Here is a 23,987-nt window from a genome sequence, read left to right on the forward strand (position 1 = left end):
CATGAAGTTCCAAAGAAACTACTTAGTCTAATAACAAACAGCCACGATTTTATATCCTTCTGCAAAACCCCTGACCAAAATCCAAGTTCACTCGAGTAGAATTAAACGCACACATCGATCAAAATCGCTAGTTCTCTGTTACCACTCGTCATTTGCGAAAGAACCTCGTCAAGTTCGCGGATTGATCGCTTGACTAGCCGATTTCTCGGCAGGAATTTGTATATCACGAGCCCGGAATCGTGACGCTGTCCCTCTTTCTTCGCGACAGCCATTGCTTCTTAACCAAATCCGCGCCTTTCTCTCCTATCATGATCACCGGTGCGTTTATATTGCCGTTGGTAATCGTGGGCATGATGGACGCATCGATCAGCCTCAAGCCAGTCACCCCGTAGACTCTCAGCTCGGGGTCCACCACTGCCATAGGGTCAGTCGGTGGACCCATTTTGGCAGTGCAGCTCATGTGGTAGATCGTCATAGTGTACTGGCGAACAGCACAGTTCCAATACTCGTCGGTGAACATGGGTATGTGTCTGCAGTTGGGCAGAGCTCGGCTGTGGAACCTGGCACCGAACCTTTTCATGCTACTGGTCTCTCCCAGAGCTATCGCTGCTTTGACCCCTTCTCTCAGGATATTCACGTCATGGGGATCGGTCAGATAGTTGTGGTACATGAGAGGATAGTCTAGAGGATTCTTGGATTTCAGCTTGATGAAGCCTCGGGATCTAGGTCTGAGCATCATAGGGAAGATCCCAAAGACGTCACGGTTATTGATGTTCCCGAATACGTCATTGTAGAACTCGTCCGTTAGGCCGTGTGCGTTCTTAACGTGGGTTCCACCGTCGGAGTTGGTGGAAGCCGAGGTCATCATGAATTCTATGTCAGGCCAGTCGTCGCTCTGATTCGCGTATTTCGTTGAGATGAACCCAACAGCCTCTAGGCCCACGTTGGAGGTCAGCGGACCGTCTTCCGTGACGGCGTACCTTAGAGCGGAATTGATGTTCACCAGACGATTCATCACTGTGCTGATGGGATAATCTATCAGGAAAGCCAGACCACCGACTGCTATGTGGTCTTGGAGGTTCTGTCCAACTCCTGGCGAGTCGTGTATCACCGGAATCCCTACTTCTTTTAGGTGCTCTTTGGGTCCGATCCCGGAGAGCATCAACAGTTGGGGCGAGTTTATGGCACCTGCTGACAGGATCACCTCTTTCTTCGCGTAGACCACTTCCTTGCGACCTTCTTTGATAAACTCCACGCCGTAGACTCTTTTCGTCCCGGGAACCACTAGGATCTTGGTCACGTGACTCCACAGGGACAGGTCGAAGTTGTTGCGTAGCTGAATGGGCCTGATGAACGCTTTCGCGGCGCTACACCTTGTTCCTCTTCGCATGGTGTACTGATAGAATGCGAAACCAGTTTGCTGGGCCCCGTTTACGTCTATTATGTCATAGCCCATCTCTTCACCGGCTTGAAGGAAGGCTACGCCTAGGGGTGTGTTGTAGGGTGAGTCTTGAACTGTCAGGTACCCTCCTGGAAAGAAGAGACGACAGAGTTCTAGTTAGAGATACGTAGCTTTAAAAAGTTCTGAAAGTAAAAGCTTTTGCGACGTGTAATTAATTTTCTTTCTGTTTGTGGATCTTATATTAACTTTTTTCTTTTCATCACTTTTTCATATTCCCGCGACGAGATTTTTTTAAGAGGAATATCTTATTTCTTACGTAGATTGATTTTTGCCACAACTCATTTTGTATGCGCGTAATTATTCAATCTTTTTCCTACTCAGATTGTCAGGATTATTTATAACGTGTAACACGTGAAATGTTGATCGCACTGATATAGAGTAGTAAGCAACGTGGCTATATTTTTTCATTGCAGGGTAATTTATTACCGGTTTATTAGTAATTATTCCAGTTTAGGTGATATAACATGACCTGGTTTCCCAGTGAACGTAAAATCAGTTTGCTGTGAAGTAACACTCGAATATTGTTTCGAGAATCTAGCAATTTTTTAACGATATCGAGCTACGATCATTTAACCTTACTTGTCTTTAATTTCGTGATATGAAATATATATATTTTGGATATTTTACATTTGGTGTATTTCATATCCAAAATTGTATTTTAATTGTCACTCGAATCATTTTGTTACGTGTCCCGTGTATCGTGTTTATTATAGAATTTTAATTATCTACAATCCACCTACTATTACGACAGTAGTGTCTAGGTCTTTCGAAGGTTGCCTAAATTTAATTACGAAACTTTGGTTTTTTCTCATTCAACAAGGTCTTACGCGTGATTAATCGATTTAAATCACCAACATTCTGAAAGTTTCCTTTAAATTCCTATCCAATTTCTTTTGCGTATAACATTAGCATAACAGAAGAAGCACAGTATTCCTTCTATTCGTCAAAATGGACTTGGTATATTTTTGTTCAAATTATTTTTATTTCTCATGTTATAGCACGGCTTTTTCTATACTTATGCAAAAATGTGAAAGTAGTGTCTTACCGCTGTTGTGATACTTGGTGTTGCGAGCCAAATATGGATTTCTTTGATCTTGGGATTTTTTGAAATAAGGCAGAACATCGTCATAGCTCCAACCAGGGTTCCCAAAGCTTTCCCATTGGTCGAAATCTCGTCGATTTCCTCGGATGTAAAGCATCGTGTTAAGCACACTCGAGCCTCCTAAAACCTGAAATTCCAAAAATCGTGTTAGATACAAATTTTGTTGACATTCTTTAGCATGTAACTTTGTCTACTATTTTAATTTGTCTAATATTCTTCGTTCAACTAGTCAAACTATAGTTTTCGAACAGAAATGATTTGAATTCTCTGATCAATTGCAAGCTATAGTTACTAAGGTACAATTCCAACTAATTAGCAATTGTATGGATAATAAAATCTTCGTTTTATAAATCTTTTTAATAGTGTTGAAAGTGATTTCTAACATAATGATATACCATCTACAATTCTTCTATTTTCGATCGCCTTTTTTTTTCAAAAATTAAAGAAATCTTATTTGTTATTTCACATAGCATCGTTGAAGGCACTGTATTGTGGCAGATAATATAGGGTCTATCGGTTTCGAAATAAATATATCATTTTTTTATTCGATCTGAATTTCAAAAATAGGTAATTTGTAATATTAATCAATTGTATCAACTGAAATTTCTGTAGATTTAAGGTAATCATTGTTATGTCCTATATACGTGTTAAAATTAACATAATTGTTAATGGTTTATTTCACTTTGGGTTGTCTAAAGTCGTAGTATCTGCTTTACCCTATTTCATCTGAGATAAAAGATCGTTATCTTGCGTCCTGAGACCCATGAGACACCATAACATGATGGATCACTTACATTCGTACCCATAGGCTTTTATTACCATAACATATTCAACTGCCTTCGTCTATATCAAGAACCCTCTTAAATAAATAAACATTCAGAACATCTTAGAAAATATCGACTATCAGTATACTTTATGGATCTTGACCTATTTTATCATATATCTCGATATTTCCAATATTTATTCCCAACTATATTATTCACAAATTTTCTCAAACATCTAATCTAACTCTTCCAAATTGAAACCATACTTCGATCACTATAACTTCACCTCCTTTTTTCTCATTATTCCCAAATTTCCTCAAACCCTTAACCTAACTCTTCCAAATTGAAACCATATATCGATCATTATAACTTCACCACTTTTCTTCTCATTATTTCCAAATTTCTTCAAACTCTTAACCTACTTCTCCAAATTGAAACCAAACTTCGATTACTATAACTTCACCCCCTTTCTTCTCATTATTCCCAAATTTCCTCAAACCCTTAACCTACTTCTCCAAATTGAAACCCAACTTCGATCACTATAACTTGGTCTCCTTTCTCCTTATTATTCACAAATTTTCTCAAACCCCTAACCTAACTCTTCCAAATTGAAACCATACATCGATCATTATAACTTCACCACCTTTCCTCTTATTATTCACAAATTTTCTCAAACTTTTAAATTAATATCAACATGATTCCATTTTCGGATCTCAGCTGTATAAATCGTAAGTGTTTCGAAACCCAATTTTTAGCGGCAACTATTATTCTCGAATCCCTAATTGCTCGTTTACTTCGAAACGATCGCTTCGAAAGAAATCATAATTGAATCACTCTAATTTGAGCCTGCAGTCCTGTCCCTCTTCGCAATATTTTTCTCGGATCTCGAGATTAACGCTAACATGATTCCTCCTTTACCCTAAATGGATCTCACCTTTCCTCTGGTCCAACAGCATCGTCGATCGACCATCGCTTGGCAAGCAGAATCCTGCGGCTGTGTCCTATATTTCCAATCCAGTTTGCTCTTGTGCAAGTAAAGAGACAGTATAGGGACATCGGTTATCTCGGTCTCATGGCCGCCAGCTTCTAACAACAGCACACTCCATTCTGGATTTTCTGTAAGCCTATTCACAACCACGCTTCCGGCTGATCCACCACCGATCACCACGAAATCGTACTCCTTCTTTATGTTCTTCGTCACTTTTGGCTGATTCTCAGGATCCATCAACTCGTAATTAAAATACGCCAGAGCGGCTATGAGGACAGGGATTATCGCCACTTTTCCAAGAAGAATCGTGGCGCCCTTTATCGCCACTGCAGACGCTGTCATGATACTCATTTTCCTATCTTTTTCTAGACTTTTCCGATATTTAAAAAAAAACAACAATCTTGGAATTTTTCTTGGCCCAGTTATTGTTAGTCGATTTTAGAAATTTCTACTTTGCGAAATTTTTCTTTCCTTTCCTCTTCCTCTTGAAAAATATTTTTGGCTGTAAATTTGACTTGGTCGATTTATAGAATTTTTCTATTTCTCACTCTCTTCTCCTTCTCTCGAAGAATATTTTTGATTATATTTAGTTCATGTTAAAGAAGCTTACTATTTTGTTTGTTCTTATTTAGAAGAATACTTTTGATTATAGGCAGTTTGATTTTAAGAACTTTGATTTTAAAGAACTTTGGATGGGATAGAATATTTTTGGCTATACGTTTACCATTTGATTTCTTTCTTCTTTCCTCTGGAAATTACACTCACGTGTCGAGGATTCGAAACATTCTTGCAGAAAGTGAAATTTGTTTTATCAAGGAGAGTTATAATGTTTCGAAAGGTTAGCAATTAGTCATGGTTAACGAGGTAATTTAGTGTTCTGATGCTAGATTTTGATAACTTTGTCGATGCTACCTAAACTTATGCCAGGTCTCATATCGTGCAGAGTTTACATTTATATTAATGGAACTGAACAATGTCATTATGAAGCTCTTGATAATTTTTATTATCTCCGATCATTTCCTTTCTAATCACGAAGCAGGGAAAGCTTCGATTTTGGGTTTAACTTGACAGGTAATTAGTTCAATTCCTTTGGTACTTATGCTTCTTCGAGGCAACCTGCAAAGGTATTAAATTAATTTGGATTGTTTGTATATTATTACATTGAAAATAAAAATTCTAGGGAACGTGTTTTGAAATTGCTATGTAAATAATCTAAATAATCATTCGACATATTTGCGATAATGAAAAATTAATATAAACGTGGTTCAAAGAATTTTTATATTCTGCGTAACTTTTAACAGACAAATAAAAATTAACGCGACCAAATTTGGCGAAAATTATTTGGAATTCTCTTCGGAATTTCGTTCATAGTTTGTATGCTAGTTGACGTAATTGTCACGAATTTCAGGGGAAACCATATTTTGCCCAAGGTGATTCAGTTTGAGAGTAATCAAGCGAGGAAAAGCTTTCGCAATCGTTGACGTGCTACGTAGTAGATTCTTACGAAATTTCGCTGCAAATCAATGTCAGGTTCGTGGTATTGCAAAGTAGGTCTAAAATAGAATTAGCAAACCTGTCGAAATTTACAAGGATAAGAACACGCGTGTATTCGTTTCTTGACGAAGATATATACGAACGTTTCTACGGTCGGAATTTAAAGATAGAGATTGCATCAAATTTTTGGTGCAATCTAAAAAGGTGTGCCATGACATGACATTATTCATTCTTTGGTAATGGAAATTAGAGATACGACCAAAGAAACGTATAGAAATTTTAGAATGAAATTAATTAAAAGGAAATAAAAATAATAAAAATGATAGAAGAAAATGATAAAAATCGACGTGTATCCATTAATTTACATTTATCACCAATTTCAGTAATGAATCATACTCGTACAATTTGCAAGCCCCGTTCCTAAAAGAAGAAAACAATATTATCCATAATTGTGCCTATAATTATGAAAGTGGTTCAAGTCATCGAACGAGACTTAAGAGGAACGATTTTATTATTTATTTCGTGTTGAATTTATTTATATTACGATAAAATGTATTTATTTTCTACAAAACAGTGAAGAATTGAATCGTTAGATTGAGTTTGCAGCTTTATCGCAATTAATTTTATAATTTATGACGTATTTAAAGGCTGAAGCTTTTAATATTTCAGAAGCAAATATAAGTGACTTAGACCACTTTCATAATCACAGGCATAATTATCTATAATTATCGATAATTATCCACATCCCCCAAAATTCATGAACAAAAAAAGGAAATTCTCTGTATGTACATCTACATACCTATACACTCTCAAACAAATTAATTAATTACTCCTATAATTTGCACTCCAATCCCTAAAGAAAACACAATATTAAATTATCCATATCCCCCAAAATTTATAAACAACAGAAGAAAATTCTCTGTATCTACATCTACATATTTATACACTCTCAAAAAAATAAAAAATATACTCCTATAATTTTCCCCTTCCCCAAAAGACCAATCTCGAGAGGCGACTCTCGGTCGCCATTTAATCAGATTCTAAAAATCGACTTTAATTAATATATTAAATTCAAAATTACCCAACGATGCGTGGAACGTCGGAGTAAAATAATTCCGCGTCTCAATTTGCATACGATTTCTTATTTATCGTTTTAAAAATATCCTCGATTGTATGGCAGAAAGTTTTTGAATTACTATTTTTCTTTAACGACAAAATCGTCGAGTGTATAGGGTTAAATTATTTAATATTTGTCAATTAACCCAAACTGAATCCATATCCTCGACAATTCTTGTACAAAAGCAATGTATATACACTTCTGTATGTACACCTGTATACACCTAAGTACACACACCCGAGAAAAAATAAAAATAAAAATAAATCCACAGTGAGAAAACACTGTAATTAACAACCACTTGGACACTGCACTCCCTAATTTGAAAAATTAAAAAAAGTTTTTTGAAAATAAAAACGTAAAATAATAGAAAAAAATTAAAATCGTTTTGTACTCGCGTGTAAATGACTGTTTCGATGATCCGACTTACGCGTGCACTATTCCTCGATTGCTTTACGCACTGGTGCCCGGGACTCGCCGAATCGTCACAAGACAATAATCGCGAAAACACGGTTTCTCGCTTACGTGTTAACGAGCCTCATATTCGCCGGCACGAAACTGTTTGTGACCGTGTCACTCGTCCACGAGCGGGCACAAAGCTCGCGACGAAACAATTTCAAGTGATCTCGCGTTTGCATAACTTTCTTCTTTTAACTATGCAGCCCAGTGACATCGTCGTTCTCGGGCGACCTGACACTCCTTACAAAATCGAACCATTTCAGCCAGGGCTTGCGGCACACTTTCTTTTCCTTTTCCTTTTCCGTACTCGCTCATCGTACCTTCATTTTTCGGACAATGAAAGTGCCGTGTCGTTCGAGACGGTAATTCGATTCGAATGGCAGTCTCACTGTTTTGGTACTAGATTCCCTGCGCAAAATTGCCACGGAGGAATTCCTTTTGGGAAATCGTTTCGAATGGAAACGAGTGAACGAAACGTGTATTGCGATGAAGAAAATTCGTAGATAGACAGGTGTTGATTATCCAAAGAATTTCCATGGAGCTATTCGAATAATAACCCGTGACAAGGTGGAAAAATTTTTGTCCTCATGTTACGATTATTCGTGAACGATTTTATTAACGATGAAAGGAATCCCCATGCTTGGACCAATTGGCAAAATGGATTCTTAACGCTAGATTTACGGAACCTGTCGATTTGATGGAAGGGTTGCTCCAATTATACCATGGTAACAGATTTAGTTAACTTATATTAAGACTGTTAATATAATATATAATTGTTTTGAAATTAAACTAATCGTTAACGCTAAATGTACCGGTATTTTACATACACCTATTCTTGCCATAGGAGGTAAAATGACCCCTCGTGGTATGTAAAGAATTTTTCTCGGTAGAAAATAACTCAAGAGAAAAACAGAAAGCGAGAAATCAAACAATCAGTTAATATGAGAATTTACAGAAATTCAGATGAGCAGAAGAAATAACAACGAATGTACGATTTATAAAGTAAATTTTCAAAGGGGTCATTTGATCCCGCTTCGTACGTTTAGTGTTTAAGAAAAAGACACGTGGTTTCCTTTACCTGTCACTTTGACAGGTGTCCTTAGAAATAGGTACACAGATAGCGTTCGTAAACCTAGTATTAAAGAATAAGCGATAGTTAGGTGTAGCTACTCGTAACATAATTATAACTGAGAAATATCTCGTTGAATAATGCAGTCAGATTTTACCGAATCATGCTTCGATTGTCTTAATGATCGCATTACCCCATTAACTTCGAAATTTCCTTTTTTGAAATTTTTCGTCGGATAAGTTATATATATGCACGAAAGGTTGTGTAACAGTATAATTATATTCAAATTATGTTTCGTTTGGAAAATATTTGACATTTTCGAAAAAGTCCCAAAATGGGTGTCGTTGTAAAATGATCGATAAAATCATTTCAGTACAAAACAAAAAGCTGAGTAAGTAATAAATCGTTACTATAACCTCTGAATTACATATTTATGTACGGTATTTCATTATAATATGAAAACCAAACCAAAAATATAACGATGCACAGTCAATATTGCTTGTTACATACAATATCGACTGATATATATAGAATAAAACTAAACTGTCAGGCGCATATATTTTACCAAATATATTTTTGGTAATGGTGTACGTAAAATTCCAAAATCCGCAAATGGAGATCGTGGCAGTTAATGGGTTAACACGTTAATTGCTAGGCAAATTTTCACAATTCCGGTCTAAGAAGTCAATTTGATTTAATCACGTTATATTATTAAAACCTTTATTTACAGTGCACAGTAATAATGAAAAGGTTTAAAAAATGTTTCTTTTTTTTAAAAAAAGAATCATGTTACGAATTATCTCGTAATTGACATGCAAGATTGTTTTAAAAATGATCAGAAACCATAAAAATGTTATACTACGGATTTCTTCATAGCTGTACAAATATGGCAAATAACGAAGGAACGAGATATCTCGTAGTTGGCAGTCAACGTATTAAGCCTTGAAAAATCCACGAACATAAATTCATTTACCAACAGAGCTGCCTGTCAACAATTATTCCTAAAAAGTCATCAAAACTGCTGCTATTAAGAAACTCCGTGAACCAAAGTGTAAACGGTATGCGTGTGTGTGATAGACTGACACACGTGGCCATGACACGGCGATTGGCCATGTCGATGAAATATTCCTTGTCGGCGCGAGACAATAGGAGTAAACACCGTGTAAAAGGACGCGAAGGACAGCAGAGCTAGTAATTAGTCTACAAAAAGGGAAACTAAGAATAAAGTCCTGTATTTATTTGATTTCCACTTTGGACTCCTCTCACGAAGGAAATAAGAGAACCACGATCCTCGACACCTCTGTTTCCACACCTTTGTTCTAGGTTCGATCCTCTATTCCTGCATGTAGACGAAGCCGATTTACATAGCACCTTGAGAACACTGTTCCAACGTGAACTACCGTTTTCTCGATACTCACTGTGCAACGTCATACTTGCCATCAGCATCTAGCCTCAAGATCGTGTCAACGATTCCTAGCGTAACAGGTTTCTGTGACGTCGCCAAAATGGCAGTGGACCACGCACAGAAGCACGTGGATCAGATGGGCCGATCGAGCAGCTCGCGGACGCAGAGAAAGCGAAAGACTGAATGTTCCAACATTACGTTCTACGTATAAACCACGGTACTACCACCACCTGGACTGGAACAGGTTCCTGTCGTACCTGCATCGTTGACCCTCGGGGTTGAGATCTGTCCCGCAGATAGCCTTTGGTCGCCTCTCACCTTCACTTCCGTTCTTCACCTTTCATCGGTCAGGCTTCTTGTCCCATTTTTTCCCCTCATCGATCGTTCGTGCACTGATCGACGGGTTTCGTCATTTGTCGCAATCTGGGAAATCCTGTCATGGTGCTGATAGGATGGGACATTTGATTGAGATGGCTTGGACTCTCATTTGGGAAGAATCGATGGGGTTTTATTTCTGTTATCACGGGGAGATATTCGAGCCGTTCACTGCACAAATCGATTAACTTCACTTTTTGAAAAATCTTAAATTTAAGTGTCAAAGCACTTGGTACAGTCATGACTTTTTATATTTATAATAACTTTCCCTGATGATTAAGATTAACACCATTAAACGACAAAAATTTGTTGGCCTTTGAATAATAAATAATTTATTTCAGATGTCACTTTGATTAACTCCGTATTCTAATGTAAATCATTGCAATAATGCAACTCGAATGCACTAGCAAGCCATGAATGATAACGGTGAATTTTTTAATGCCGTCTTATCAGAATTTAAGTAAAATTTAGTTAAATTTAAATTTATTACTTTCTTCACTTGCCAAATCGATTAACTCTTCCAGTAACATAAAAATGGTAACGTTACTAACGATTACCTTTGGGCTATTTTTTCTTATAAATTTTATATACCATTAGATGAAAGTTACATTTGTATTTATGCATTCTACGATATTTATTTCGATTTAAATTATAAAGGGAATTTTAAAAAACAATATACATTATTTCATTGCATTTCTCCACTTTTTGTTTTATGGAGTTAATCAATTTGTGCATTGAACGGCTCATTTGATCATTGGCTTGCTACTTTTGCACGGATTTTGGAATTTTTATTTTTTTCGTGTTATGGTTCTTTTGTTAGTTCCTATGGGCGGTTCCATGGGCAAGAAAAACCGACAATTTTTAATATCTTAAATATCTTGCTAAGAACTCGATTGATGGGTTAAGTATGGAAAATTGCGATATTGGAAAAATTCTTCATCCTGTAGGAAGAATTGAAATTATTCTTTTATTTATTGTATTATTTTCTTGCGTTTCTGGTCTTCGATGTCGTGTATATAAAAGAATTTGTTAATCATGCTCCAACTGTATCTGTACATTCTAAAAGCTCTGCAATAATTTTACAAAATAATTCTTCACGTTCAAAATTTGACGTAAAATTTGTCTGTTTCAAGAAATCGAATATTCTCGTGTCTCATTTATATACGAAAAATCATCCCGGTGTCAGTTGGTTTCGCAATTAATTTCGCAATTATTTACTCCATGATTCCGTCAATATACTCAAGGATGCGTGATACTAATTTTCTCTTTCGGGCAACGACGAAATGAACGCTGTAGCCGTGGTGTACGTGAATGTAATCAGGAATTCATTCACTCGATCATTCTTGCCTAGAAAATCTCGAAATGATACACCACGAAGTAGAATCGTGATCACGAACGATTGGACACGAGAATGGCACGATTTATTTCCTCGTTTACCGATTCCCACTCGAATCTTGTCGTATGTCTATCTGAAACGTTGCGGCCCCGTGTGCAATTTGCATAATAGGCGCAAAAGAGTTAATTGCACTACCATACAGCGATAAGAACCGTGACGAGGTTGGAAAAAATCGGCACGTGTGATCACGATGCTGAAAAAAATTAGTGTTTTGATCCCGAGATAGTTACAATTTCCATAAAACTTATGTAAATTACGTAAATCGTCGCGATAATAGGCTAATGACCTGAAATGAAACTAGGAGACGCTAATTTTCAATAAATAAATTTTAATGAATCGTTACGACAAAGTCGGTGGCTACATAAACCAATTTTTTTCTCACAAAACATCGTTTATGAACATCTAATTAAGTATACACTATTGAAATTTATTTAAATGCAGGTCACAGTAGGGACAGCCACTTTTCCTATCTGTTTATTTATAATTAATTTAATTTCATGCTATTTAAGGTGATAGTGTCTTAATTTCTCTATAGATGTTATCTTGCTAGTACTCTCGAAAACTTTCGCCTTTCAATCGTTATTGCAATTATATTATAATTGTACGTTATTATCAATTGTGTACAGAAAGTTTCAACGATTACTTTACTTATATTTTAACCCCTCGATTTCGATAGACGTTGCACAAATATCTTCAAATTAAAAGTGTTTACTTCATTCGTTACATCATTTTTATTTCCTTTCGTGTCCTTATATAGATAACGCGAGTTTTATAACATTTTTCTGCAACCTAATATCCGCATTTTGCGAGATTCACTTGTATCTTTCGCAAATTAATTAATATGCGGTATATCGTAATAAAAATTCTGACATTTGCAAGCATAATTCGTGGTGGTGATCTGGAAGTTTTTGTATTTAGTTACAAAGAACACGAAGCACGTCCATTTTCATCCACGATTTTTCGAATTACTGTATTGAAAATTCAGCATCTCGAGAACGAATAATAACCGTGCAAAATATATCGCTCGCATTAATGTGTAAAAATTTTCTTGTCAAAAATTTCTCGTGTAACCCGACGGAAATATTTCGCTTTCGTCCAGCCGATTTTGAAAGTCATCGTGTAAGTATTCAGCCTCGTGTATTTCAAAAATTGGGAAAGACCCTTCGGGTGAAAGTTGTGCGTTCTTGTGTTGTTACAGCTACCAAACACGATCGCGTAATTGTGAATCGGTGGATTCGAGGGGTCGAGGCGTTTGAAGGTAAACGACGTGAATCGAAAGTATTGGGCGATTAGGGAGATCCTTATATAAGATGCGAATCAGGGTTAATTAGGTAATTGATGACCTTACTCTTTGGATTTGGTTGAGAGTGAGGTTTGAGTATAATAATTTTAGAAATGACGTAAGTATTCTGTTAAAGAATAATTGATCAGTTGGATTCTTCCTTGATTTTGATGGAAAAATTTGATTCTTCAACAGTGATCGTAGAATCATAAATTGGCCATTCTTCACGAGTAATCAAAGAATTTGATACTTTGTGAGTAATTATAGAAATATATTCGTTTAACACTAGAACTACCGATCTTTAATGGATACCTAACTATAACGTGCACAGATTATAGTAATTTCAGCGATACGACGAATATGATTGAATATATTGATCGCAGTTCTCTTTTAATATGAGTTGATGCCAATTTTATTCTTAAAGCAGGTGTATTATGTGTTCGGTGATTGCAAGAAAGAAAATTCTGGGACCAGTCATTTTCACTGGGTTGGTAGTTCTAGTGTTAAACATGTTACAATTTTTTCACTTTTTCCCCAATATTAGAACTCAGTTTTATGCCTTGTGTCATTCATTCCTAAATAATATGATGTATCATTGACGTCAGTGAGAAAACTTGACGTGCCAAGCAGTCAAGGCCCCGTGAAAATTGAACACCTCTTTGGAGGAAGAGAGATCCTCCTTCCAAAGAGCTCAACGATAGCAATCCTTAGCTCACGTGTCAACGTCCACATTTAGAATTTCATCGAACGTGTCTGAGGCAAAACTCGATTACGTATTGAACACTCGTGATACCATGCTAAATGACTGTGCTTCAAATTCAAAGAAACATTCAAGTTCTTGTACATTTTGGAAAAGAACAGTCTTGTACTCAATCCTCTGAATAACTCGTTGTAGAAAGTCGTTATTTCTTTTGTATTCGTTTAGAATTTTTTTTCCACATCTAACAGATGCAAAAATATATATTTTAGATATATATCTTCGGTTTCTACTCGAATTTGTCGGAGCCAAACTATAGGCAACATGTTGTATATATAAGCAATGAGGAAATCGAGCAGTATTTATTCACTTCCCAAGAAATAACGGAAAATATACTAGGATAAGTCTTCTTGCAACATACAAAGGGTGTAGGATCTAATGTTATTTACTATCATCGTTAAAAGCTTTCCTTCTAATTGTCACTATACATAATATTTCATAGGAGAAGACTTTAAACCGCGAATTACATGGACCTAATTTATACCGAATACCTGTAACATATTAATTGTATGTAGGGAATTATCGATAAATATGGAAATTTGTTTTTCTATCCTCGTAGAATAGGTAACGAAATAATCATAAAATACCATGACGTCGATCAGTAATAAATATTTAATCAATAATAAACAGAGCATACAAAACACATATAAGATATACTAAAAGTATGAAAAACCAATTTACTAGCACCCGAAATAATAATTCTCATATAATAATTATCATCTCAAAATATTTAAATGAAAATGTCAAATTTACATATCCTTCTCTCTAGTCCAAACCACACGTACCGAAAGTTGCATCTGACTTCACGTCCTCTAATGCAAACAGTTCCAACTTATTCGTATCAACACAAATTCCTCTCTCCTCATCTTCAACCACTCCATGATAGATTCTTCGCCTTATACGCATTCCCTGTCCCGCCATTCCTCTTTAATCATATCGCTGCCCTTTTCCGCGATCATGAGAGTAGCCGCATTCGTGTTTCCCCTAACGACCTTCGGCATTATCGAGGCATCTATGATCCTCAGACCAGAGACCCCGTAGACCCTCAGTCTTGGATCCACCACCGCATCCGGATCCCATTGCGGTCCCATTTTGCATGTACCTACTGGATGATATAACGTCGTCGTGTACTCCATAATCATGCATCTCCAATAGTCCCTTGTGCCGAACACAAGGTGTTCGCACGCGGGCACAGATTTTTCGAGCAGTCTAAAGCCGTTTTTCCGAAACGACATCGTTTGGAACAACTTTAGAACAATTTCTATTCCTTCGACGAATCTCTCCACGTCAAGTGGATTTGCGAAGTACCTGGGATATAACAGTGGAGAGCCCCATACGGGATAAGAGTCGTTCAGCAACAAGAATCCTCTGCTTTCAGGTGATATTAGTATTGGTTTCATGTACACCGCGTCGTAATAAGGCAGACGTACGTCGGTGACTTCTGCTGCCCATGCATTGTCTTGCAGATAGTTCATCAGATTGGCGGCTTCAAAAACGTACTGCATGTCCGGTACGCCGTGCTTGATTTCGAACGAGGTCTGCGTGAAGGCGTTAAACGTGAGGGGTCCAATACTAATCAGAGGTCCTTTGTGAGTCTCTTTGTAATAGAAGATGTCACCAATAGTCATTTCGCTATCCTTCCTCGTAGAAGTATGATTCAGAATTATTACCAAATCTGAAATACTCGGGTGGTCGTGAAGGTTTTTCCCAACCGACAGGTCGCTGACCACTTTGATCCCATGTTTACTCAGCTCTTCTCTTGGACCTATGCCAGAGAGCATCAGAATCTGTGGTGAATTGATCGTCCCAGCTGACAAGATCACCTCTCTTCTAACGAACACCGACTTGGTTAATCCTGTGGCGGTTGAAGTGTACTGGACGCCTATCACGCTTTTTGTCGCGCCATTGATCAGCAGTCTCGTGACGTAAGCCTGAGTTTCGATCTTCAGGTTCCTCCGCTTGTCTCTGATTGGTCTGATGAACGCGTCGTTCGTGCTTTGACGTACTCCGTTGTTCGTGGTCAATTGTGCGTTCATCACGCCCAGCTGCCGTCCTGCGTTGACATCCACCTGTTCGTAGCCGAGTTCCTGAAATGCGCTTAAGATTATCTCTGCGTTGATGTCCAGGTATGGATTCCGTTCGACCGTTTGGTAGCCTCCTCTGTTGTGGAAGTGGGGATTCTCTTTCACGATCTGCGGAACATAGCGATGGATTTATCGGTTTAGCGTGATTTTTCCGACATATGGAGAGATTGATATATAATATTCAGGCGGATCTCTCGATTGAAATATCGGGGATATTGTAAGCGATAATGAGTTCGTTAACTAGTACTGTAGTTTAATGCTTATTTTTCTTCGTATGAAACATTTGGATGATCTTAACGATTAGAAGATTGGGGAAACGGACGTGGGTATTACTTAGTTTACTTAATCGATGTGAGTTTTACTAAGATGTTCGTCACCTCTGAATCCTTGTTATTCTCTGATTTAAGAAAGTACGGCAAAACTTCTCCGTAGCTCCATCCATAGTTCCCTTCTTCAGCCCATTCGTCGTAGTCTCTTCGATTACCGCGAATGTAAACCAGCCCATTAATAGTGCTAGAACCACCCATCACCTGTGGAGATTATAATCCACCCTTTTATGTTTAAATAATTACCAAAATTTATATTCAGGAGAATATTGTCAATTGATGTCGTACTTCGTTTTTTTTTTTCTTTCTTGTAATATCAATTCTAATATTTTTATTATAGTATTACTATTTAGTAACCGTTCATGTTGTTTTTTGTAGGTATAATATTTTAAACATTCCATACTTTTTTAATATATAATACTTGTTAGATAAAATTTTTTTTGCCCGATTAGTATGATTTTCAACGGATCTAATTAGGAGACCATGGCCATAATTAAGTTCCTTTCGTTTACAGTCTGCTTACGTACTTTTCCCCTTGGCCACGCACAGCCTCCGCCCGGTCTCGATCGACAAGAGTTCTGCTCCGGTTGCGTGCGATACGCCCAATCGATGTTGCTCTCCCTCAAAATATTGAAGTAGCCCGGAACTTCGGCTACCACTGGCTCTTCTATGCCTGCTTCCAATAAAAGTATCTAAAAATACACAAGAAGCTTGTGATTCAGTGAGCGCAAGTTGTTTCATCAAAATTACTTAACTGATTATTCGATCAAATATTTGTGACTGTAATTTCTAATACATATATATAGACAATATTTATTCTGAACTCAATTTTTTCCGCAAGAATCTTAACTTTGTAAATAGATATAACTTTAGATACTAATATTTATTGTCGAAAGAATGTATTTCGCCATGTCGTGTCTCAAAATAAACTATGAGTCTTAATATATTCATAAAGTGTTATTTATGATTTGTCTTCGTCGGTCGTTTGGACCTTGTAAGTTTCGTGTTACAGTTATATCGAAGAGTGAACAATATTTTGGAATGTTTTACACTGAAAAGGGGAATTTGACGTGGGGATTGTCAAATCTAATGATATTTATATGTTGAGTATCATATTCGTTATGCCTATTTCGTCTTTCTCGACAGGACACAGCCAATAAACGATTTTATACTATTGTGCGTTGCATGGCCGGTTTGATTCGCAAGGAAGCCTGAAAATGGTTGTATTATAATCATCGACAATCTTCTGTTCTATGACCCGGTTCAAAGAAGCCATTGGCATTGTACGACTTTTCAACGAAAAGATTATCACCTTTCTCTGCCTTTACGCATCAGACGCACCAATTCGTTCTACTGCATAAAGTATTCCCTTTTTCGTGTTTTCTTTTCCTTTTGTAATCCTGCTTTTACTTCTATCTCCTACATTTTACGGATTAAAGTCGTCGTCTAAAAAAAAAGAAAATGAAAAAATGACGAGACTGTGGTGTAAATTATCATGTTTTTATTGATCTTTTTCAATTCGAGTAAGAAGAGAGGAGCAGGAAATGATTTTTCTTTCTTTGAAAATTGTTTACTACTCGTATGTAACTGTGTTGGCTATGCATATTGATTTCTTAAGTTTTTGTGTATTTCTATACTTTATTTGTTCTGGTTGCAATAATTTTCGTTTAGCTGATAATGCAGAATTTCATTCCACATTTCCCCCATTCGATTATTTCATCACGAAACCTGCCCTGATTCGCTGTAACCTGTCAGACACTAGTCACCGATTCACAATGCATTGCCGCGCGAGTAAAAGTCGCGAATCCCCATTTCCATGCGACTATAAAAACCTGTTCCCTGTGTTCAATTATATTGCAGCTATAATGGTATTCCATGCGGCTTTCCTTCCTTATTTCGGTTTACTACGTTCGTTTATAGACGTAGAAATCCCACCACCATCCTTTTCGTGAACCTTTCATTAATATCCAGTCAACTAAATAAATACAGGAAGAACTTCCTTCTGGAATACTTCCTCCAACCATTGTGAATTATTTTTGTTGAGACACGAGTATTCAAGACCAAGTTCATATAAGAGGAAATTAATAGAAGTAACTATGCAGCAGAAAATAAAGAGAATACGCCAAAATAAATCAAAAGGAGTATTCGAAGATGAATAAGAATAATTAATAAATATTCGCAAATAGGTAGAACCAAGTATTCGGAAATTAATAAGAATAAATATTCACAAATAGGTGAAAACAATTATTCTAAAATATATATAAAGCAATTCTGGAAAGCAGTTGTATCTATTCTTAGTAAATGCAACGAAAAGAAAAGATTCGATATCAGTCACCGATGAGTGACTCCGTAATGGACTCGTTATATAATCTGGAATTAAGAGTGAAAGACAGTCAAAGAAATACGATGATCATGTACCTTCCAATGTTTTACTTCGCTTAGCCTGTTCGCAACGACGCATCCGGCCGATCCAGCTCCAACGATAATGAAATCATACTCTTCCGTTGGCAAGTTCGTTGCCTCGGGAAAATTGATAGTTGGACCAGTGTTCGCGATTTTCGTCGGATCAAAGGAATCGATGTAATGTTCAAAGTTGTTGGCCCTTTTCCAGCTATCGTACGAAGAAATCGTATGACGAGTTTGTCTGACTAATAGGTCGTCAATAACTCCTTGCGATGTTCGTATATTTCGACCTTGTTGGATTAGTTGGTTCTGATATTCCGATTCATATGGAAGTGTGTTTGAATCGCGACTCAGATCTGTCTGTTCGGGATGAATATACGTTTTCCCTGCAGAAATGAAAAAAAATTAAATCATTCGCATAGTAAGTTCTCCTTCTATGCCTATCATCACTTTTTCCAATTTTTCTGCTCTTTTTCCATCCCAAGCACCCGAAAGAAATACAAAATCTCCGTACCTTCACAAAAGCTTGTATGCAAAAATTGGGCATTCGTTTACCTTGCTCGGCACGAAAGCCATCGTCAACTGAAGTCAGAGTGGGGATCGGTTGACTTGCGGTTCTCTTTCGCAAATGGTAGTCGTAAATCCATGGTGAATTGACTTTCGACGTTCCGTCGTTTAATGCCTCGATTTCGTCGCTTTCATCTTTGGCACGCGTTAAAAATCCGTGACTACAAAGAAACCCTGAACCGTAAACGTTCGATAATTTCTCCGACTCAGGATCATATGGCAGGGATGACACGTCCGTTTTATAGCTGCGGGTATCATCCTGTCTCAGGTTTCCGAAATACCCTTGGCCGTACCTCGCCTTTATCGGTTCTGCGGTGTAATCGAATTTGCAGGATGAACTCGGAGAATTGGAATCATAACAGGAGTCTTTGGAATAACCAAACAGCCGAGTCACTAGCGCTAGGTACACAAAGGCTGCCGGCTGACACGTTTTCAGTGTGGTGTGATTGACGCATTGACTGGCTAGATTCGGTGGCACCCACGACATGGTTTACGGGAATACCGTGGTATGGTGCTTCTTCTTGGTAATATCGATGCTGTTGGAGAAAACAAATCAGTTGTTTTTTATTGACTTTCATGAAAAGGTTGGAGAATGGTCGTTTGGATAAACTGAGACGAGGTTTTTTCTTGGAAAAGAATATTCGCAAGAGTAGCTTGTCTGGTGATTTTCGGTAACGTGTATTGGTTAGGCAAGAATAATTGTTTGCGTCTTACGTTGTTGTTTATATAATAGCGTGGATGTATTTGACACGTTTTATAGGTTATTTTGTGGTCTGGCATGTCGAATGTTAAAAGAAGTAGCTTATGTAAGATAGGGTTAGTAAAAAGGAATTAACGGCAGGTATCAACACTGATGCGAAAGGATACAGGATAATATTGTGTACTCTATATGGGAATGCAGTATGACGTTTTTCAAGAATGGAGTGTCCTGCTTTTTTTTATTGGTTGTGAGTTGGATCATTTTTTAGAAATTTTGTGAAATTTTATTAGATTGGAGTTGAAAATTTATTAATTTGAGCATGTTTTATATATATACAGTTAAATTATACATAAATGAACAAGGTAAATCGGAAATGAGGATTAAGGGGTTAAGAAACGGGATGAATGTTTCGTTTGTTCATTTATTCCTTTTTTATCGGATGCCGACTATTGTATTGGCTAGAAGAAAGAAGGGTTTCGAATGTCCTGCCACTTAAACCACAAAAGGTTCTTTGTATCGCCTCCACCGGCTACATACGGGGGTGCTGTAATTGTTTAGGGCGGTACGATTCAAATAGAAATATTTTTAGTTCATCATGTTGAGTGAATAATATCCACGCTGCGATATAGACCTTCTAATAATGATCGTTAATTTATCTTTCATAGTTTTGGATTGTATAATTCATGCTGTATATTAATATCAGAGAAAATAGGACGAAATATCAAGAATATTCAAATAACTCTTTTAAGTACATCTAAATATTTCATGTCGCGAAAAGAACCGTTTTTTCTGGTATTCAAAAAATCTTCTCAACGATCTTGCTATATGCGAATTTATAATATTAGCTAAAGAGTGACGTCGGTATTTTTTAGCATGAAGTCGTAATCATTCTGTATATACCATAAAAAGACTTTCTTTGAATTTTTGTCTATTTCGTTCTGCCATCTGATTAGTAATTGCGTGATTCTGGATAATGTAACCTTACCGCCAATACGTTACGATCACATTTATAATATTTGATATAGTAATTAATTTGTCGTGAGATCACCAGCTGTAGCAAAAATCCTACACTACATGGCTAACAATCCTTCGACTTCCACAACAAAACAGTATATATTTCTAAAATGTTCCGTCTGGTAATCAAAACGAACTTCCCTGCTGCATGTGCTGACAGTTGATCCTCGACTTCGCAGAACTCCACCCTTGCAATTGCAGACAGTTATTCGAATTCCAAAATGTGCACAATTTTCACTACTCCTCAGTCTTCTTATAACGATGCGCAAACGGAACAACCCCACTTTTATCGCGACCGACACGTCGTCGAATTTGAATAAATCACTGAATCAGGACGCTTGTTTGCAATTCGTTTCAAATCTGTCACGTCCGGCGACTCCGTTTGGCGTCGGTGCAGAAGTGGATCGAGTTCTGGCACTAGTCGGACACGGAACAGGATCTTTGCGGATCTTTGCCGCGGATATCGCGGACCATTGACCATCGATTTGGACGAAAGTGGCGGCGGATTGCTCCCCGAAACGTACTATCATTTCTTGTTGTTTCCCCTGCCCTTTGTATCGGTTCGAAGTGTACAATTTCGTTTATTAGAAATTCCGAAATTTCATTTCGCTTTCTACTCTCTTAATCCTTGCACTATTATAATATGCATTGAATACTCATATTTTCATTACACATGTATTGTCCCTGGCCATATGTTTTTCGCCAATTTCTTTGATACTAATTCTCCGGATATTTTCTCTTTGACAGTAAATAACGGTTCTAATTACTTTTTTTGTTTCATTGTTACCTCGTATCCAACCGTTTTAAGGCCGCGGACCAGTATAACATTCTCTATCATAATCTTTTTGTAAATATTCATATAAAATATTTGGAGTAAGTATAAATTTTTCACAGACTGTCCTTTTTATATTATACTGCATGTACAAATTTTGAAATGGAAGATAGCTCAAAATAGGGTGGATCCTGATGGTGGACAGGATTCAGCGCAGAGAGAAAATCTATAAATGACGAAAAAATGTGACGAGTAAAGGCAAATAACGTAGCGATCGCCCTAACCTCAGTTATCGAATTCAAAGCTTCAAATAAGTTCAAAGGAAGATCATGAGGTTGAAGATAATGTTAAGAGACAAATAACACATTTTTTAAATAAATTTTCTGAATTTTTAGGTTCCCAGTCAATGATCAGTGCCAGAGCCACATGCTTGGACAGATGCTCAAAAAATTTCCCGGTGATTGAAATCTCGGTTCTTTTCTTACGCTGTCCAGCATAATTAATGACAGTGTTGTACAAAAATTGTGGTGAAACATTTACTTGACAAAAATGTTTGCTTCAGTCGGAGTAATTCTCGGTCCTGCGCCAGTAGATGAAAGGCTCTACAGTGACGCGACTTATTCCAAATTCGACTTCGGATCTTTTGCACTCGACGCAGCAATGGGCGGAGAATTTTTTAAGGCAGTAAAAGAGAAAATCGATTTTTTGAAGTTTACATACCAGATTGCTCCCCGAAACGTACTATCATTTCTTGTTGTTTCCCCTGCCCTTTGTATCGGTTCGAAGTGTACAATTTCGTTTATTAGAAATTCCGAAATTTCATTTCGCTTTCTACTCTCTTAATCCTTGCACTATTATAATATGCATTGAATACTCATATTTTCATTACACATGTATTGTCCCTGGCCATATGTTTTTCGCCAATTTCTTTGATACTAATTCTCCGGATATTTTCTCTTTGACAGTAAATAACGGTTCTAATTACTTTTTTTGTTTCATTGTTACCTCGTATCCAACCGTTTTAAGGCCGCGGACCAGTATAACATTCTCTATCATAATCTTTTTGTAAATATTCATATAAAATATTTGGAGTAAGTATAAATTTTTCACAGACTGTCCTTTTTATATTATACTGCATGTACAAATTTTGAAATGGAAGATAGCTCAAAATAGGGTGGATCCTGATGGTGGACAGGATTCAGCGCAGAGAGAAAATCTATAAATGACGAAAAAATGTGACGAGTAAAGGCAAATAACGTAGCGATCGCCCTAACCTCAGTTATCGAATTCAAAGCTTCAAATAAGTTCAAAGGAAGATCATGAGGTTGAAGATAATGTTAAGAGACAAATAACACATTTTTTAAATAAATTTTCTGAATTTTTAGGTTCCCAGTCAATGATCAGTGCCAGAGCCACATGCTTGGACAGATGCTCAAAAAATTTCCCGGTGATTGAAATCTCGGTTCTTTTCTTACGCTGTCCAGCATAATTAATGACAGTGTTGTACAAAAATTGTGGTGAAACATTTACTTGACAAAAATGTTTGCTTCAGTCGGAGTAATTCTCGGTCCTGCGCCAGTAGATGAAAGGCTCTACAGTGACGCGACTTATTCCAAATTCGACTTCGGATCTTTTGCACTCGACGCAGCAATGGGCGGAGAATTTTTTAAGGCAGTAAAAGAGAAAATCGATTTTTTGAAGTTTACATACCCAGATAATCATCTACTTTATATAATAATATTTTTTCCTGATTTTTTACATGTTCGTACATAAATTACTTGGTACAAACTGAATATTGTAATAAATTGCATCGTGTTATTAATGATGTAGACGACTGACAATCTTGCCCTATATAGGTTCCTCGGTTATTTTCTTACATATCCGTAGTTACATCTAGGGGTATACTCTTCATTTATGCTACTTCATACATCAGCCTAATCCAATTATTCATATTGGATAGTCAGTCTCTTGTATATACCTGTTAATCGGAGTTCTACTGTACCTCGCTTTCGCACAATCCAGATATTTTCCACACCTCGATCGTCACACGGTATATCCTTGTTATCTAATTTAGATTATTCCTATTTCAGACGCGTCTACTCCGATTAGAAAGGCTCTGAGCATATGCCGAGTTCTACCGCCGTAGACGCATAGGTCTACTAGATTATTTGCTCTACTTTCATACTTCGAAACTCCATGTTTCCCAGTACCCGTGATATCTCTCTCGTTCGCCATACGCGAGCAGCTTCTGCAAGTTTGCATATCATCGTGGCTTGCTTTTCACTTTCGCTTTCAGCAACCTTTCGCGCGATCATCAGCTGTCTAAGAATTCTGTTTGTCAAATAGTCATTTGGCCGGCCGTAAAATTCGACACTTCCCGTTTAACGACGGCAGGTAGCGCTTCCTCAAGAGTAGCGGTGTTTATGGATAAATTGTAAATTTGCTGGACGATCG

The 23,987-nt window shown here is 37.1% G+C and overlaps 2 protein-coding genes across 2 annotated transcripts; both read right to left on the minus strand.

The window, feature by feature from the left end:
* Positions 1-209: 209 nt before the first annotated feature.
* Positions 210-9,935, minus strand: LOC108553734 (glucose dehydrogenase [FAD, quinone]). Its single transcript, XM_017908794.1, has 4 exons — positions 9,871-9,935; positions 4,263-5,432; positions 2,508-2,691; positions 210-1,530 (listed from the first exon to the last, which is right to left on the minus strand). The coding sequence occupies exons 2-4, from the start codon at positions 4,665-4,667 to the stop codon at positions 224-226; spliced, it is 1,896 nt and encodes a 631-aa protein (XP_017764283.1). The 5' UTR covers positions 4,668-5,432; positions 9,871-9,935; the 3' UTR covers positions 210-223.
* Positions 9,936-11,265: 1,330 nt separating this feature from the next.
* Positions 11,266-19,534, minus strand: LOC108553353 (glucose dehydrogenase [FAD, quinone]). Its single transcript, XM_017908255.1, has 7 exons — positions 19,036-19,534; positions 18,496-18,866; positions 16,605-16,769; positions 16,129-16,281; positions 14,586-15,859; positions 11,886-11,914; positions 11,266-11,300 (listed from the first exon to the last, which is right to left on the minus strand). The coding sequence occupies exons 1-7, from the start codon at positions 19,532-19,534 to the stop codon at positions 11,266-11,268; spliced, it is 2,526 nt and encodes an 841-aa protein (XP_017763744.1).
* Positions 19,535-23,987: the final 4,453 nt, after the last annotated feature.

Source organism: Eufriesea mexicana, unplaced genomic scaffold, assembly GCF_001483705.2.
Source record: "Eufriesea mexicana isolate 0111107269 unplaced genomic scaffold, ASM148370v2 scaffold4744748580, whole genome shotgun sequence".
NCBI lineage: Eukaryota > Metazoa > Arthropoda > Insecta > Hymenoptera > Apidae > Eufriesea > Eufriesea mexicana.